Genomic DNA, 15,257 nt, shown 5'->3' on the forward strand with positions numbered 1-15,257 from the left:
CGCCGGGTGGACGGTTGGGGAGCCCCGCGGGGCTTTACATCGACTGTGTGCCGGACGGCGTCTTACTGCGGGCGCTCGTGGACACCGGCTCCACTGTTTCCCACGGGTTGTGGAACTGTGAACCGCTCATCGCCAGGCAGAAGGGCCCCGCCCAGCGCTCGCGGGCACCGCAGCAAGACTTTTGGGTGGGGGCACCTATGGGGCGAATGGGCGTGGACACTCACAGCCAGCTCGGCTCTCCGATGTCATCTACCGGGTGCGGTTGGCAGGGCGGGCACGAGTTTTGCCCCACCGGGACCGTCTTGCGCCTCCACAGCCGCACGCCGGGGAACCATCGAACTCTGGAGGCCGGACCGCCTCAGGACTACATTCGCGTTCACTCCTCACCTGCCAAAGGACGCCGGCGTTCCCACCGCCAGCGCCGACCGCCTCCACGCCTCCGAAACGGAGTTCGTCATGGTGACCAGGGACGGTCACAGCTCGGGTGGGGGCAGTGTGGCGTGGGCGGGGCGGCGGCTGACGACCAGCATGCCTTGCGGGGATGTCGGTGTGTGTTCACCATGTTGGGGAAAGGTGTTTGGGTTGGTGGCTTCGGCCCTGTTTGTGTGAGGGGTGTGTGACGTGTGAAATGTGCTCCAGTTCAAGCTAGTGCTGAATTGGATGTAGGCTCCTGAGTGAAGGTGCTGCTCATGCCTTACATGCTGTGTGCTTAATAAAGTACTCCCAGCCATTGCATTGGGTAGCAAATAAGCTCACTCGTCTCTCCAGCATTCTTCCCGGCGTAAAAACGCTACAATATGTCCTTAGCTGCATTGTAATATTTTCATTACTGGAACTATAGCCAAAATGTGTGTATGTAGATGTATTGGGGGTCTGTTTATTAAAAATGCAACATTTTATTTCATTTCTTATAAAAAAAAAACCGAAATGAACTAAATGACTAAAAAAAAAAAAAAGATTCATTCATTTTGATGAACGAGATTTTAAATAACCGAGTCACTAAAATGATTCAAACTTCCCATCACTAGCAGAAGCACCGTGAATGAACTATGAACTAGCACCTGGGTCACTTCGGTGGGAAGAGGGTACTAAAGGCCGGGATTTTTTTCCCAGTACCAAATAACACCAGAAGATGGCGGTTCTCCCTCAGCCGTTCACACGCTCCGTATAACAGGGCTAATCGGGAATGCGGCATCTATGTATTTATATCTATGGTTACATGGAGCACACAAGCGTTGGGATGATCCAGTGAGAAGAGGAAACAGGCCCGCCATTTTCCTACGAGCCTTCAGTCCTTTTAAAAGCCACCGAGGGGCGGCGAGCCGAACAGGAGCCAGTCATAAAGGGGAAAGGGGGAAGTTATAAAGAGAGACAGGGAGGGAGGGAGAGAGAAAGAGGAGAGAGAGACGGACAGACAGATAGGGAGAGGGTAAATGAGCAGGGGGTAGTGGAGAGGACGGTTTTGTAATAGAGGAGTATAGCTGTGGTATGTAGTGAAGTTTGTATCTCTGGCTTGTGAAGAAACACACAGACCGAGCTGATATTTAAAGCGGCTAAAGCTGTACACAGCTACCAAAAAGCTTTAGCCTGTTAGCTAACTACAGTTTTTTCCCCTTCAGCCGTTATTTTTTTTCCACTTTCCTCTCCTGGTTTTAGTGGGCTGGAGGAAAAGTGAGCATCTTTTGTGGGATAATACCGGTCTACGTTTTGGTGCTTGTTTTTTTTTATACATAACTGCAAAAATGTCTGGCCAAAGCATAACGGACAGGATAACGGCAGCGCAGCACAGTGTCACCGGCTCGGCAGTGTCCAAAACGGTGTGCAAAGCGACCACACATGAAGTCATGGGGCCCAAAAAGAAGCATTTGGACTGTAAGTATGAACCTCAACCAGCACCCGAGCTTACTGTACAGGAGTGTGTGTCAGTGGGAGTGTGTCATAACTGTGGTTTCGTGACCGAGGCCTAATACTCATTTAGCTAACGTTACAGTGATGTGTAGCCAGCGTGTCTCTCTGTCCAACTTTCGCCCGTCTGTCTCCAGGTTAGTCCGTGTTTAAGGTCCTTCATGTTTGCTCCGAGTTTACAATAAGCGATGACACGTGAACGCTCGATTAGCTCAGACTGCTGCAAGAACTGTACTCATTCACAAATAATTAACCACACTCAGATCCAAACAGAGGTCCAAGTTACCTGCTCTCTGCTGAGGACATTCTTCATACACATACATTCTTTCTACACACTTCACGAGATCTACTTAGGATATTTTTCCAGCTAAAAGCCATGAAGGGTTATAGTACCTGTGATAAAGTCTTTAAATGATCTGTTATTAGAGAACTGGTATCACTTGTTAGAAAAGTTTTGTTTTTTTCCCCGTATGGTTTAGAGGTCAGAGAAAAAGAACAAATGTGACATAATGATGGGAAACAAAACCAATCACAAATGTGCAAATACATAATGCTTTTTAAAGATCGTAATCACAAAATCAAAACAATTTAAAGTCAGATCTTCTCTCACTTTCTTTGCTGTGATCTAAGTAAGGACACAAACACAATTGCATGTTCAGTTTGATGTTTTCGTGAACCTGATCACTTTTACTCCAAGAACAGTATTTATACTCTGCCCAGGAACAATTGCATTCCCGAGCTAGTCAGCATTCACATTTATTACTATTCTCCATACTCTGGCACACTTTATTTTCAATATTATCTCCTAGTTGGTTGGACCTAGTTGATTTGTGAGGCTCCAATAAAAGAATATCCAAGAAGAGAACAAGTTAGTCGATCTTCACTCTATGACTAATATTATTGCTATTTTTTTAATGCCAAGAGCAACACTATCGCGTGCCTTCCTACTTTATCAGCTATTAGTGTGTAGGTCAGAGGATGAGATTGGCACATGCTATGAACACGTAGAGATTTCAGAGGAGACAGACGGCACTAATGACGATGTTTTAAACAGCTAACCACTTTTGTGTTCAAATATGATTGGCTTTTATATGTCAAATTATATTTGATTTGATCCGTGCCGAAGTACGTAATTCGGCACAGACCACCATTTTAAGAGGACTTTCGGCCCAGTTCCCCAGTTCACACAGATAAAAACGAACTAAACTTTGGAGTCAAGTGTACTTGGAAATGATCCCAGTTCCCTATTTGTACAATAAATAATATTGGTTCCATACCAATGTCATACCTAAATGTAAAAAGGAACAACCAAAATAAAATTAAGCATGAAATAATTTAACATTTGTAAAAATGCCACTGAAAAAAATCACTACAACTTTTGCATTGTACTCTTGATTCTCTGTGCAGAGCAGATAGCTGTTGTTCCCTGCTTCTTTTCAATTAATCTTTTTTTTTCTTACATTTTTTCCTGTCAAATAAGTAAAAAAAAAAAAAAAAAAAAGATTATCATCAACATCAGAAATTTTTTATGTTCAGCTCCAGAGATCATAGAAATTTAAAAGTCGACCTCATCATGATGGTGTGTTCAACATTCATGTTTGTAATGTCTGTGTCGAGTGAATGAGCCTCTGTTATTGATCACAGCTTGAAAACACTGGCCGGATTTTCTGTATGATTTCTCAAATGACTGGTCTGTCTTGTCTTAAAGGGATATTTGGGTTTTCAAAACATGAACTTTGTAAACACTTGTACAATGTAATCTTTTAAAAGTTGCTGGTTATTCCATACAAATTTTTGTTTTCTTTGTTTTTATGGTACATAAATCGCCTGTAACTTCTGCAGAAGCTTCTTTTATGTATTTTTGTATGGAACAAGGGTTGTGGAATTTGACCCTGATTACTTACATTGTACTCACATTCCAGGTGACAATCTTCATGGTCAGTGTGCAGTGCAGGAAAACTTAAAACAACCAAGATCTACTTTAATGTACTTATGTGCAACTTAAACTTTATTTTTTTATTTTATCTATTTAATTAATCCTTCCTGTCTTGGCGTTGTCAGTCCTAAATTTTCTCGAACTGGGTTGATCAGCAGAGGAATCAGTTGTTAGGAATCTAACTGGAAATGGTATTCCTGGCCACTCCAATCCGTCTGGCAACGTCAGCATGCGTTAAAGCATTCCGATGGCCCTCTCTCTTTTAAGCTTTGTCTAAATTGTATCATGAGGACAAAATGCACACTCATCATGCAAAAATCTGAATTTTTTCTTCACTTTTAATACTGGACCAAAGGACTGATCTTAAGCCATTCAAGAAATTATTAAGCACCTTCTGGCTAAAAAGTATTGGGAGTTAATTCAACAGCACTGTAATTTAAATATTCTGTAATAATCAGTATTATTATTATTATTATTATTTTTTTTAAATCTATTTTTGCATATTCTCTGAGCAACTTTTTGGATCCTTCTAGCATTCTTCTGTCAGATTGCATCCTATTAGTGGTGATTTAGTTCTTCTTTAATTTATATACCAAAATGCACAACATACACTAACTCGCATTTAGTAGTGTGTGTAAGGCACATACACAAACTGCTTTACTTTTTTTCCTTTCTTTCTTTTTTTTTTTATAGTTGTGTTTCAGCTGCCAGGAATAAACACCTATGTCTGTTTGCCTGCTATCTGATGTCATGGATGCTGCATTCACCTTCATGTTCTCTTTATAGCTTTGGCTTTAGCATTGTCTGCTGTCTAGTTTTTTGTACATGCTCTCTTTAGAGAAGCTCCCCCACACTGGAGTTGGATGAACTGCCATGGAAGAAAATCTGGAGGGTCAAGATGGCGCAAGCCCTCTATTTAACACATTGATGTTTGGCCTTTTTACTTTTGTGTGGTTAGCTGAGTGACTTATTACTGATAATGATCGTTTCCTCAGTCTCTGTTTTAAACATTGCAGGTGAGCCATTTAGGATATGTAGGCTGCTCTTTGCATTTGTTGAAGCTGTAGTCAGGTTGCAAGTTTTGTACTTGCAAGCAGATGTTTGTGAACGCTTGTTGATCTTATGTCACTCAGGAATGGTGGGGTTGCAAGATTTTTTTTTATTTTATTTTTTTGGCAACTAGAATACCAGCACCAGTGCTTGTGGATAGTGATTATATTTTATATGTTAATGCACTTCTGTGTAAAGCAGGAGGCTGTGGATCAATTTCCATAATGGTGTACGGTACACCTCCTACCAAATCCTAACAAAATTGCTTTGCAAATGGGTTCACTTGTGCAGGAAAAGTTTCAAGAGAGCTTAAACCACAGCATAGTTAAATTCTTTGATATTTTTTTTTTATATGACCACACAGCTCGGATAGTAGCTGTAACGTGAATATATGTAAATATATTTTTGTTTCTATAACAACAGATCATTCACAGGGGACGCTTCATGTAATCTAAATTTTTCTAAAAATATATAACTCAACGAAGAAAAGCCTTATAATAGTTAATGTTTTGGAAATATGAATTTTTATTAGCTAGGTAACATCTATGTAATCTTAAAGCATAAAAGCTTGTGTTGTAAGATTTAAATTCCCAGCACAGGAAAGTCTTCAGAACGGAGAAGTGTGTGCTTCTAGTTTCTCAGTAAAATGCCATGATGCATTTTGTTTATTTTGAGAGTGAGATGGTCTGGTGAGAGAAGGACTGTTAATCACTGCACTTCCAGTCCTGGAGCACAGTTTTTTTCTCCTTGTTCTTCTTCTACTTCTTTTTTTTAATATATATATAAATGAACCAGACATTGGACGATCTTCTGGTTTTATTTGCCATAGTGAAGCTATAATAAAAATCTATAAATACAGTTTTTTTTTTTTTTTTTTTGACCATCTAATTGGGTCAAAGCTCATTCTGTAAATGGGTGATCTGCTTAAAAAATCAACGAACAATACATTTTGGAACTTGTGTTTTTCACATACATTATGACTTTGAAACACCTATGTCGAACCCTAAACCTACAGTAGATGTCCACTGGAATTGCTAAATTAGTATTAGTATTTTCTCACTGCTCAACTGCCTCTTAACTCATGTCTCAAGTTGTAGTATTTAGTTTTCCACTAGGGGCGAAACGAAAGTAATCCGTTATGTGACACGGTATGATTACAGAGAACTCACTTACCATATCCTTCATGTCCTTAATGCTGTCCCTTGCATGGAAATGTTGTCTATTTACATCCAGTCTCCTGTTTCTAAGGTATTGATGATATGATATGATGAATTGTTGGAAAGATTATTTGTAGTCGTTCTTCCGGGTTGATAAAGTAAGTGGAGTGCATTCCAGACACTCCTGTAGGACTAAACTAACCGTTACTATCTTCGTTAAAATTCTCGTTCTGGCATGAACTTTATGACCTCCTTACACACAAGGGCAGACTTTGAGGGCTGATTTTGTTTCTAAAATCTGTTTTTAGGTGAATTGTACACAATTTAAATTAAAAACAACCAGAAAGTTGTTAAAGTACTATTACTAAAGTAAGTTTTGTTCTGATTGCAAAAAATGCTTCCTGCTTTAAAAAAAGGAAATATTGAAGATCAGAGTTGAGCTGTTTGAACAAAATTCAGCAAACTTATTCTTTAATCAGGAAACGTTCATAAATACCCCTATGTTACCATGACAACCAGTGTGAATATGCAAGTAAACCTGACTACAGTCTGTCGAGACGGATCGAATTTGGTTGCTTGAAATTTTCAGTGCTGGTATTTGATCTTAAAATTTAAGAAATAAACCCGACATGCTGTTTTCTGTCTGACAACATGGACGAAAAGAGTCCTGGTCATGACTGAGGGTTCTGAACATGTTCCGGTGAGTGACTGGTAGTGTTGCAGGACGGTGACGAGGGTCGTAGGTATTTCAAGCAGCTTGTTGTATGCTGTAGTTTCCTTTGGGACAGAAATAGCAATGTGTCTCGCCCCTTCCCTGGTTGATTTGTATGTTAGATATGGCTGTACCCCTCCCTCGGCCCTTTTGATTTGGGCTGGGTTTCCGGGGTAGAGAGAACATTCCTCTCAACTTACCCTTGTTTCTTAAAAGACTGCACAAAAATACACAACAATTGTTTTGTACTGAATCTCTGTGGTCGGTCACATTTTACCATTTCTGCCATCACCACACGACATTAAACTATGATCCGTTATTTAACATGAGCAGCAGGTTATGGTACTTTTGTTTGGTACAGGCTTTGTTCAGACATTTATTTAATGAGGTAAATGAACCAACGTCAGCTGAACGAACAGGACTTTGTCCCTGATCTGCTTATATATATATACCAGGTCCTTCTCAAAAAATTAGCATACTGTGATAAAGTTCATTATTTTCTGTAATGTACTGATAAACATTAGACTTTCATATATTTTAGATTCATTACACACAACTGAAGTAGTTCAAGCCTTTTAATTATTTTAATATTGATGAAATTCTCATGAAAACCCAAAATTCCTATCTCAAAAAATTAGCATATCATGAAAAGGTTCTCTAAACAAGCTATTAACCTAATCATTTGAATTAACTCTAAACACCTGCAAAAGATTCCTGAGGCTTTTAAAAACTCCCAGCCTGGTTCATTACTCAAAACCGCAATCATGGGTAAGACTACCGACCTGACTGCTGTCCAGTAGGCCATCATTGACGCCCTCAAGCAAGAGGGTAAGACACAGAAAGAAATTTTTGAACGAACAGGCTGTTCCCAGAGTGCTGTATCAAGGCACCTCAGTGGGAAGGAAAAAGTGTGGCAGAAAACGCTGCACAACGAGAAGAGGTGACTGGACCCTAAGGAAGATTGTGGAGAAGGACCGATTCCAGACCTTGTGGGACCTGCGGAAGCAGTGGGCTGAGTCTGGAGTAGAAACATCCAGAGCCACCGTGTACAGGCGTGTGCAGGAAATGGGCTACAGGTGTCGCATTCCCCAGGTCGAGCCACTTTTGAACCAGAAACAGCGGCAGAAGCGCCTGACCTTGGCTACTGAGAAGCAGCACTGGACTGTTGCTCAGTGGTCCAAAGTACTTTTTTCGGATGAAAGCAAATTTTGCATGTCATTCGAAAATCAAGGTGCCAGGAAGACTGGGGAGAGGGAAATGCCAAAATGCCTGAAGTCCAGTGTCAAGTACCCACAGTCAGTGATGGTCTGGGGTGCCATGTGAGCTGCTGGTGTTGGTCCACTGTGTTTTATCAAGGGCAGGGTCAATGCAGCTAGCTATCAGGAGATTTTGGAGCACTTCATGCTTCCATCTGCTGAAAAGCTTTATGGAGATGAAGATTTAATTTTTCAGCACGACCTGGCACCTGCTCACAGTGCCAAAACCACTGGTAAATGGTTTACTGACCATGGTATTACTGTGCTCCATTGGCTTGCCAACTCTCCTGACCTGAACCCCATAGAGAATCTGTGGGATATTGTGAAGAGAAAGTTGAGAGATGCAAGACCCAACACTCTGGATGAGCTTAAGGCCGCTATCGAAGCATCCTGGGCCTCCATAACACCTCAGCAGTGCCACAGGCTGATTGCCTCCATGCCACGCTGCATTGAAGCAGTCATTTCTGCAAAAGGATTCCCGACCAAGTATTGAGTGGATAACTGAACATAATTATTTGAAGGTTGACTTTTTTTGTATTAAAAACACTTTTCTTTTATTGGTCGGATGAAATATGCTAATTGTTTGAGATAGGAATTTTGGGTTTTCATGAGCTGTATGCCAAAATCATCAATATTAAAACAATTAAAAGGCTTGAACTACTTCAATTTTTTTAGAAGGACCTGTGTGTGTGTGTGTGTGTGTGTATATATGTATATATGTATATATATATATATATATATATATATATATATATATATATATATATATATATATATATATATATATATATATATATATACATACACACACACACACACACACACATTTCTTTTCCCCAAACTATGGCGTAACTCAGAAATTATCCGAAGTGCACCATGCTCGCAGTGTGGCCAAATATCCACATAATACAGTTTTCACATGGAATGACTCTGATCTCTCTCTGACGCCTAATCTCTGATGCAATTAAGTCATGTACCTGCTGTGTACTGTTGTATTCCGGAGGGTGTTTGGTCTGATATACAGTGGACCTGCACTCCTTTCCTTAGGCCGTGAACATGGTTGCGTGTGGGGAGTTTTTATGGGTGCTGACATTTAAGTCAGGAATAAAGTCCACATGATCGTCAGAGTGGGCTAAAATATCAGACATGCTCTGTACGGCTTTGCTGCAACACCCAAACTTGCCCACAGTGCAATTCTTTGTCCCTTGTTCTGCCTTTTCATCAGACGGGCAGCATCTGTTTTCAGGAATGTGAGAATTTTGAACAGAGGCCTCACCTGAACAATGACACAAGTGTAAATATTTTGCTTAAAATTATTATAGAGGAATTCCGTAGAAAGCCTTTTGGTTCATCACAGTAGAGCTAGTCTGTATTCTTTACGTTTGGTTGGGGTCACATTTTATGCGATTATACCTGCAGTAAGTTACCTCGGGATATTATTCATATTTTTTTTTTCTTAAATGCAATTTAAAATCTGTGAATCCCTTACTGTTTGTTTCCTTGTCACTTTCACTGCAATATAGAAATATGCGCATGGTGCTGCATATTTTTGACTTTCGCGTTTGCAAACAGTTGCTCATTTCGAACCAAACAAAGGCACACAATCTTTTCAGTTTATCGCATCAAATAAGCTTTATCTAATAGTTTAATATTGACATGACAAACATTGTTCTCATAATCGCAGCAGAAGATAAAAATCATATTATAGTAAAAAAAAAACACGGTCTGGTTGTGAACATTATATCATACATTTAATAACTTGCTGCAGTAGTAAATTATAGTCCTGGATGTTTGGTGAGAACTGGGGAAAATTTGTAGACCTGCATCATAAACCAGTTCAAATATGTCAAACACGACCAAATACCTAACTTCAGTCTTCAACTTCAGCCGCGTTGTGACAGACGGCTGCCAGCAACCAATCAGTGGAGTAGAAGAGTAAATGATAGCCCAATCAAGGTAAAAAGAGGAAGTGGAAATAAAGACTGGACCGTGTGTGTATTGGATTCTAAAATATTAGGTGTGGTGGAGCTTTATCCAGATGCAAGTATGTTACAGCCTGTTTTTACTCATTACAGAATTTAACTTGTTAGCCAGTAGTTAGCAAATTAATACAGCCTTTCAAGGACCATCATGTCAGGTGAAGACTTTGTCAGTAGTCATTTTACTACGTTGGGGTTGTAATGAACCGCAGGTAGGTAGGTTATTTTAGGTCCAATTTTTGAAAATTGAAATGTTATTGTGCACAAATTGCCATTTAAACACAACAGGACAGTTAACTGGACTGTAAATGACTAAAGGGTAATTTATGCATTGTGAGCATTAATACTTGTATCAGTACTAGAAACAATAGTGAATGAAACTGAATGGATCTTGTTGGAGTTGATAAATGTTACTTTTACTGGAATTCTGCCGCACAGAAACACGATGGAAGAGATGGTATGAGTGTTGAGATGGACGTTCAACTCAATTCAAGAATTGAATTGAGATGGACGTTCAACTCAATTCAAGAATTGAAGTGTAGAGAAGGAAGCCAGAAGTGCTATGCTACCAGACGGACCAATCACAGTTGTTGGGATCACTATACACCTACGGCATAGACTTGATGCTGAAGCATAAATCAGGCTTAATGCAGCTCCCTCTCTGACTCTGGGTGTGGGTGATATTCTTTGTCTCAATAGATGAAAACCGTTGATGATACCTCATGATATAATGCATTACTCAACCCCAGGTTTCATTATCAAGATGTAAGATGTTGGCTTTCCCGGTTAATATCTCCACCAGCTGTCACTGACTCTGTACATAGCACTTTTATAAACCTGAGGGAACAGTGATAACAGCAGATAATTATATCTTCAGAGCTGTAAATACTTGGTTAGGCCGTGGTTTGGGAGGTGCTTTAGGCCAGTTGTCAAATTAAACCGCACAGGCCCAGGGATGAAGCCCAAACCACTTTATAAAAAGGGGTTCTTCCAAAGTAGATGACAGTAGCGCTTTGCTACCAGAGAATTTGTTTATTTTCGCAATGCTTATATTCTCTAGTTTTAAAGCAAAATCATGCATCAGTCAGCATAATTTTTTATGAATCCATAATGAGACTTGCTTTATCTTAGTGGTTAAAATATGTAGATTTTTGTGGCACAGTAAAATGGATTTACCATCAGTATGTTCATATATTTCTTCAATATCACCTTAGCCGTGTTCCAGGAGACAGAATTATAGCAGTGGCCAAAACCTATAAGAAAGAGAGTGAAATTCAGTGTTTTAGATTTATTCTCAATTTTTTTTTAATTATGACAATCTAGATAATAAGAATAATTAACTTAATGCAATAAAATGGTTATATAACAATCAACATCTAGTGTGCAATCCTTCAAGACCTGCTGTATCTGCCTGGACATAGAGTCAGAAAGACATCTCAGGTGGCGTCACTCGCTTAATCCATGACTGCTTGATTTCTTTCTAAATATCATATGCAGAAGTTTACAGTCCACTTGGAAATTCTCTAGCTTTGTGCAGGGGTGGACACCTTGGCTTCAGAAACTAAAAGTCATGCCACATATTTGTTCAATCTTTTAACTAAACCTAAACCAGCTGATTTTTAATAGCACAACTTTTCATGCAGGATTAGCGAGAACTAATTGGTGACATCTGTTTTATGCATATGTATGTCATCTTAATACGTTACATGTATATGTTGTCTTAATACTTTTGGCGACCACTAAATTATTAAAATATCCTTAGCAATGCCTAGTCTTAAGAGCCATTACTGAATCTTTTTTGGGCCTTTAAAATGTTGCATCTGAGCTAAAGTTGATGTTCCATACAAACTCTAAAAGTGGTCATCAGAGATGGCATGAAATGCTGTGTCTCATTGATTGGAGTCTGAGTCACATTGTACGATTCAGATTTCTTTGGGGCAGATTTGCGTGTCATGATGGTTTACATTCATAATTAGAAGTGCCATTTTTTTTCTGATTCTATTGAATAATGTGTCTGTCCTCTAAATGGAATGTACTGTATACGTCTTTGCTTGTGCCATCTCAGGTTAAAATAAATCACAAGTTTGGGCAACCACACATTCACTTCAAATAATGGATGCAATTTTAGCATAAAATATGCCTGTGATTTTACTCTAGGATGGCAACCAGTTACATGGCTGTAATTTTTGAGTTCCAGAAGAAGGAAGAAAGCCAGACACCTCACTTTAACATTTTTTTCAGAAATTCTCATTCTGCTGGTGCTGATTGATGTCAACAAACACCACACACATGCGCTGGGACAAAAAGTTGCATAAATTACAATCTCACTGTTCTCATTCAGGTCCCATGACCACGTATGAAACGTATCAGATCTAGGAGCACATATGAAAGTGATTTAGTTCCAATCTGAGAAACATCAGATTTGTGAGTTCAGACAGTCCTAAAAAAAAAAAAAAGAAAGTTTAGATCTGTGTCACGTTATGGTAAAAATTCAGAACTGAGTCACTTCATGCTGGTAATATGAACCTTGTGTGTGCTGCTGTTTTTTTTTTTTATGTTACAATAATTACATGATTTTAGAATTTCAGTGTTGCTTTTATACTGTCTGATTAGCTCATGCAACCCAACCTACAATGCTTAAGGACTCCCGGGACCCATCACAGCCTCCTGGCATTTTGAGGCGAATGAGTAGAATATTATGTGTGTTGATTGCATATTGTAAAAATGGACTACTGGGACACACCCAGCTGAGAGTAATGTACATGTATTTTACTGATGGGAAGTCTTGGCGCTAGGCAGTCATGGCTAGTTTACTTTAAATTATGTGTATTCAGCTCTTTGTGTGCTTCATGCTAGGTCAGTCTACCTGCTATAATTAGCATTAATTCACATACTTCTCCTGATATTAACAGAAAGCTAGAAGTTTTAAGCCTTTGCATGTTTGTGCTGTGCATTGTGTGTGTGGCGGCTTTTCTGAACCACAGATTTGAATAATTCAAACCAGGGGAAAAGGAAGTCTTCCGTCGTGGCTCCATGTTTTATTTTTACTGTGGTTACACTGATGCTAGCAGTTGACAGTGGGGGAAAAAAGCTGTATGAGGAAACAGGAGTGCATTTGAAGCTGGATTTTATAATTTAACAAGAGAAAGATTATTTTAAACTAACACATGTCTGCTATAATTGTGATAGTGAAAAAACAGTAGAACCAATGTCCAATTCTTGCCTCAAAATAAAAATGGACATCTCAGTAAGGTGGCTTGACATGTTGTTCTCTCTCTCTGCTGCTCTAAGCTGTTCATGCTTTGGCAGGCAGCCCAACGTCCCATGTGATGGGAGCAAAGTTTGTTTCGAATTAAGAAATTATGGCTGATTACATACCATGTGCTGCTTCGTTAAAAAAAGTTGGTTAATTTAATTTAAACATTTATAATTTCATATTTAAAGTAATTTTTGCGTTGTTTAAATGCGTAAAGCTCATTGGTGTATGGCTATAAAGTTATGGTTACCCTTGTGTTAAAGTTAGCTGGGCTCATTGTTGCTCTTTTGTTGTTAATACATATATTTTATTTATTTATTTTTAATTATTATTTTTCCCCTATTGAAATGGCGGTTTTACCAATACAGATGTTACTCGCTCTGCTAGCTCTACAGCGCCCTCTGCTGGTTTGGAGAAATCACCTGGTGCATATAAAGAGGTTTATTTCCTTGTTGTGATATAAACTCAGATATAATTTTTGTGTATTTATTTAAAGGCATATACATTTTTGTATTCAAACAAATGTGTGTAAAGTCCAAAGGCAGATGCTTGTAAAAATCCTCACAGATCAGCATTTTCTGAAAACCGCAAACCAGTAAGTCTGGAACTAACCACCATGCCTCAGACAAAGCCACACTTTCCAACCATTCTGATGTTTCATGGGAACCTTAAATTAATACGCTCTTTGCCCATATCTGTGTGTTTTTATTTTTTTAGTGCACTGCTGACACTTGACTTGATTGGCTGATTTAGATCATTTAGATCACTGCACAGACAGGTGTTCCTTGTAACGTGCCTGCTGAGTGTAATAGTTTGTCCGTCAGCTCTGCTTTCCCTCCACCTTTGCATCAATTGAAAGCAGTTGTGGTTGTTTTGGAGAAGTGATATTGTTTAGCTCTGCAAATACAAGCCAGTGTTAGATTTAGCCACGCTTGGTTGCCTGCGCCGCATCTCACGATTATATTGCATTGTGATTCTCAGTGGGTTTGCGCTCCCAGTGGTGGTGTGTTACACAGCACAGCTGTTCTTGAGGTTTGAGTCTTGCCTTCTAGACATAGTGATCCCTAGACATCCATGCCGATCAAACTAACTTGAAAAGTCTGCAGAGGGATAAGGGTTAGACTGTCCTACTTAACTGCCTCTGCCCAGTGATAACGCTGGGAAATAGGCCATAAATGTGCAGCTGTGAGGCATTAAGAGTTGCTCCATATTTGTGTAAGGTCTGCTTAGAGAACAGAACAGGGGCAGGCAGGCAGGGACCTTGAGCACTTGCCATGCGTTTTTTTTTTTTTTTGTTTGTTTTTGTTTTCCTTCCTGTGTGTTAAAGCTGTTAATTTACTATGAAGAACAGGGGTTAAAGGTCACTTATTTTTATTTATTTTTTTTATCTGAGCCCAACTGACAATTAGTGATCGCCTCCCTTTTTTTAAAGCATGTTCATTAGGTTATGAGGAGTCGGTACTCCTTTCTAGATTAGCATGCTTAGCACTTCTGCTCTGAAGTAAAGAACCAAAAATGGGAGTCTGAACCCAGTGAACCTGACAAAGTGCTTCCTGCATTCTTTTATGTCGTCAGCTATTCTAAATGTAAACACCCAAAAGGAAGTTATTACTTAACTCATGAAAGAAAAATGTCAGGACATGATTAAATATGAGATAGTCGTGATTATAGGATGCGGTGCTATTATGATCAGTCTAAAGCAGGAAAGTCTGCTGTCGGCCCTTAAAGCGCTAGATCTGTTACACAATTTAATTCTTTTACTGCAATCCGAGGAAGCGGCAAAGAAATGCCTTAATAACGAAATGTAAACATGGCTTGGTCTTGTATTGTGCTGTGTAACTGATTTAGATGTTTAAACTTGGATTTCTTGATTGTGCGACAAAAAATTTTTTAGTCACGTACAGTTCATCTGCTCCTGTGATGGTCAGTTTTGCCCAGATAATCAATCACCGTTTACTGGCACAGAGAATTTTTTTTTTGTTTGCCTGGAAAGAAAAAAATACTTC

General features: G+C 39.4%; 1 protein-coding gene across 17 annotated transcripts in view; it reads left to right on the top strand.

The window, feature by feature from the left end:
- Positions 1-1,252: 1,252 nt before the first annotated feature.
- Positions 1,253-15,257, top strand: part of picalma (phosphatidylinositol binding clathrin assembly protein a) — a 47,168-nt gene continuing 33,163 nt past the window's right edge. For 4 of the 17 annotated variants that reach the window (XM_053515750.1, XM_053515749.1, XM_053515751.1 and 1 more), the window contains exon 1: positions 1,254-1,872. In XM_053515750.1, the coding sequence (XP_053371725.1) occupies positions 1,743-1,872 (130 nt within the window). In that variant the 5' untranslated portion in view covers positions 1,254-1,742. Of the gene's footprint in view, positions 1,873-15,257 lie in introns of all 17 variants that reach the window. The other 13 variants (XM_053515747.1, XM_053515748.1, XM_053515752.1 and 10 more) reach the window with 9 other exon arrangements.

Source organism: Clarias gariepinus, chromosome 17, assembly GCF_024256425.1.
Source record: "Clarias gariepinus isolate MV-2021 ecotype Netherlands chromosome 17, CGAR_prim_01v2, whole genome shotgun sequence".
In the NCBI taxonomy this organism is placed as follows: Eukaryota; Metazoa; Chordata; class Actinopteri; order Siluriformes; family Clariidae; genus Clarias; species Clarias gariepinus.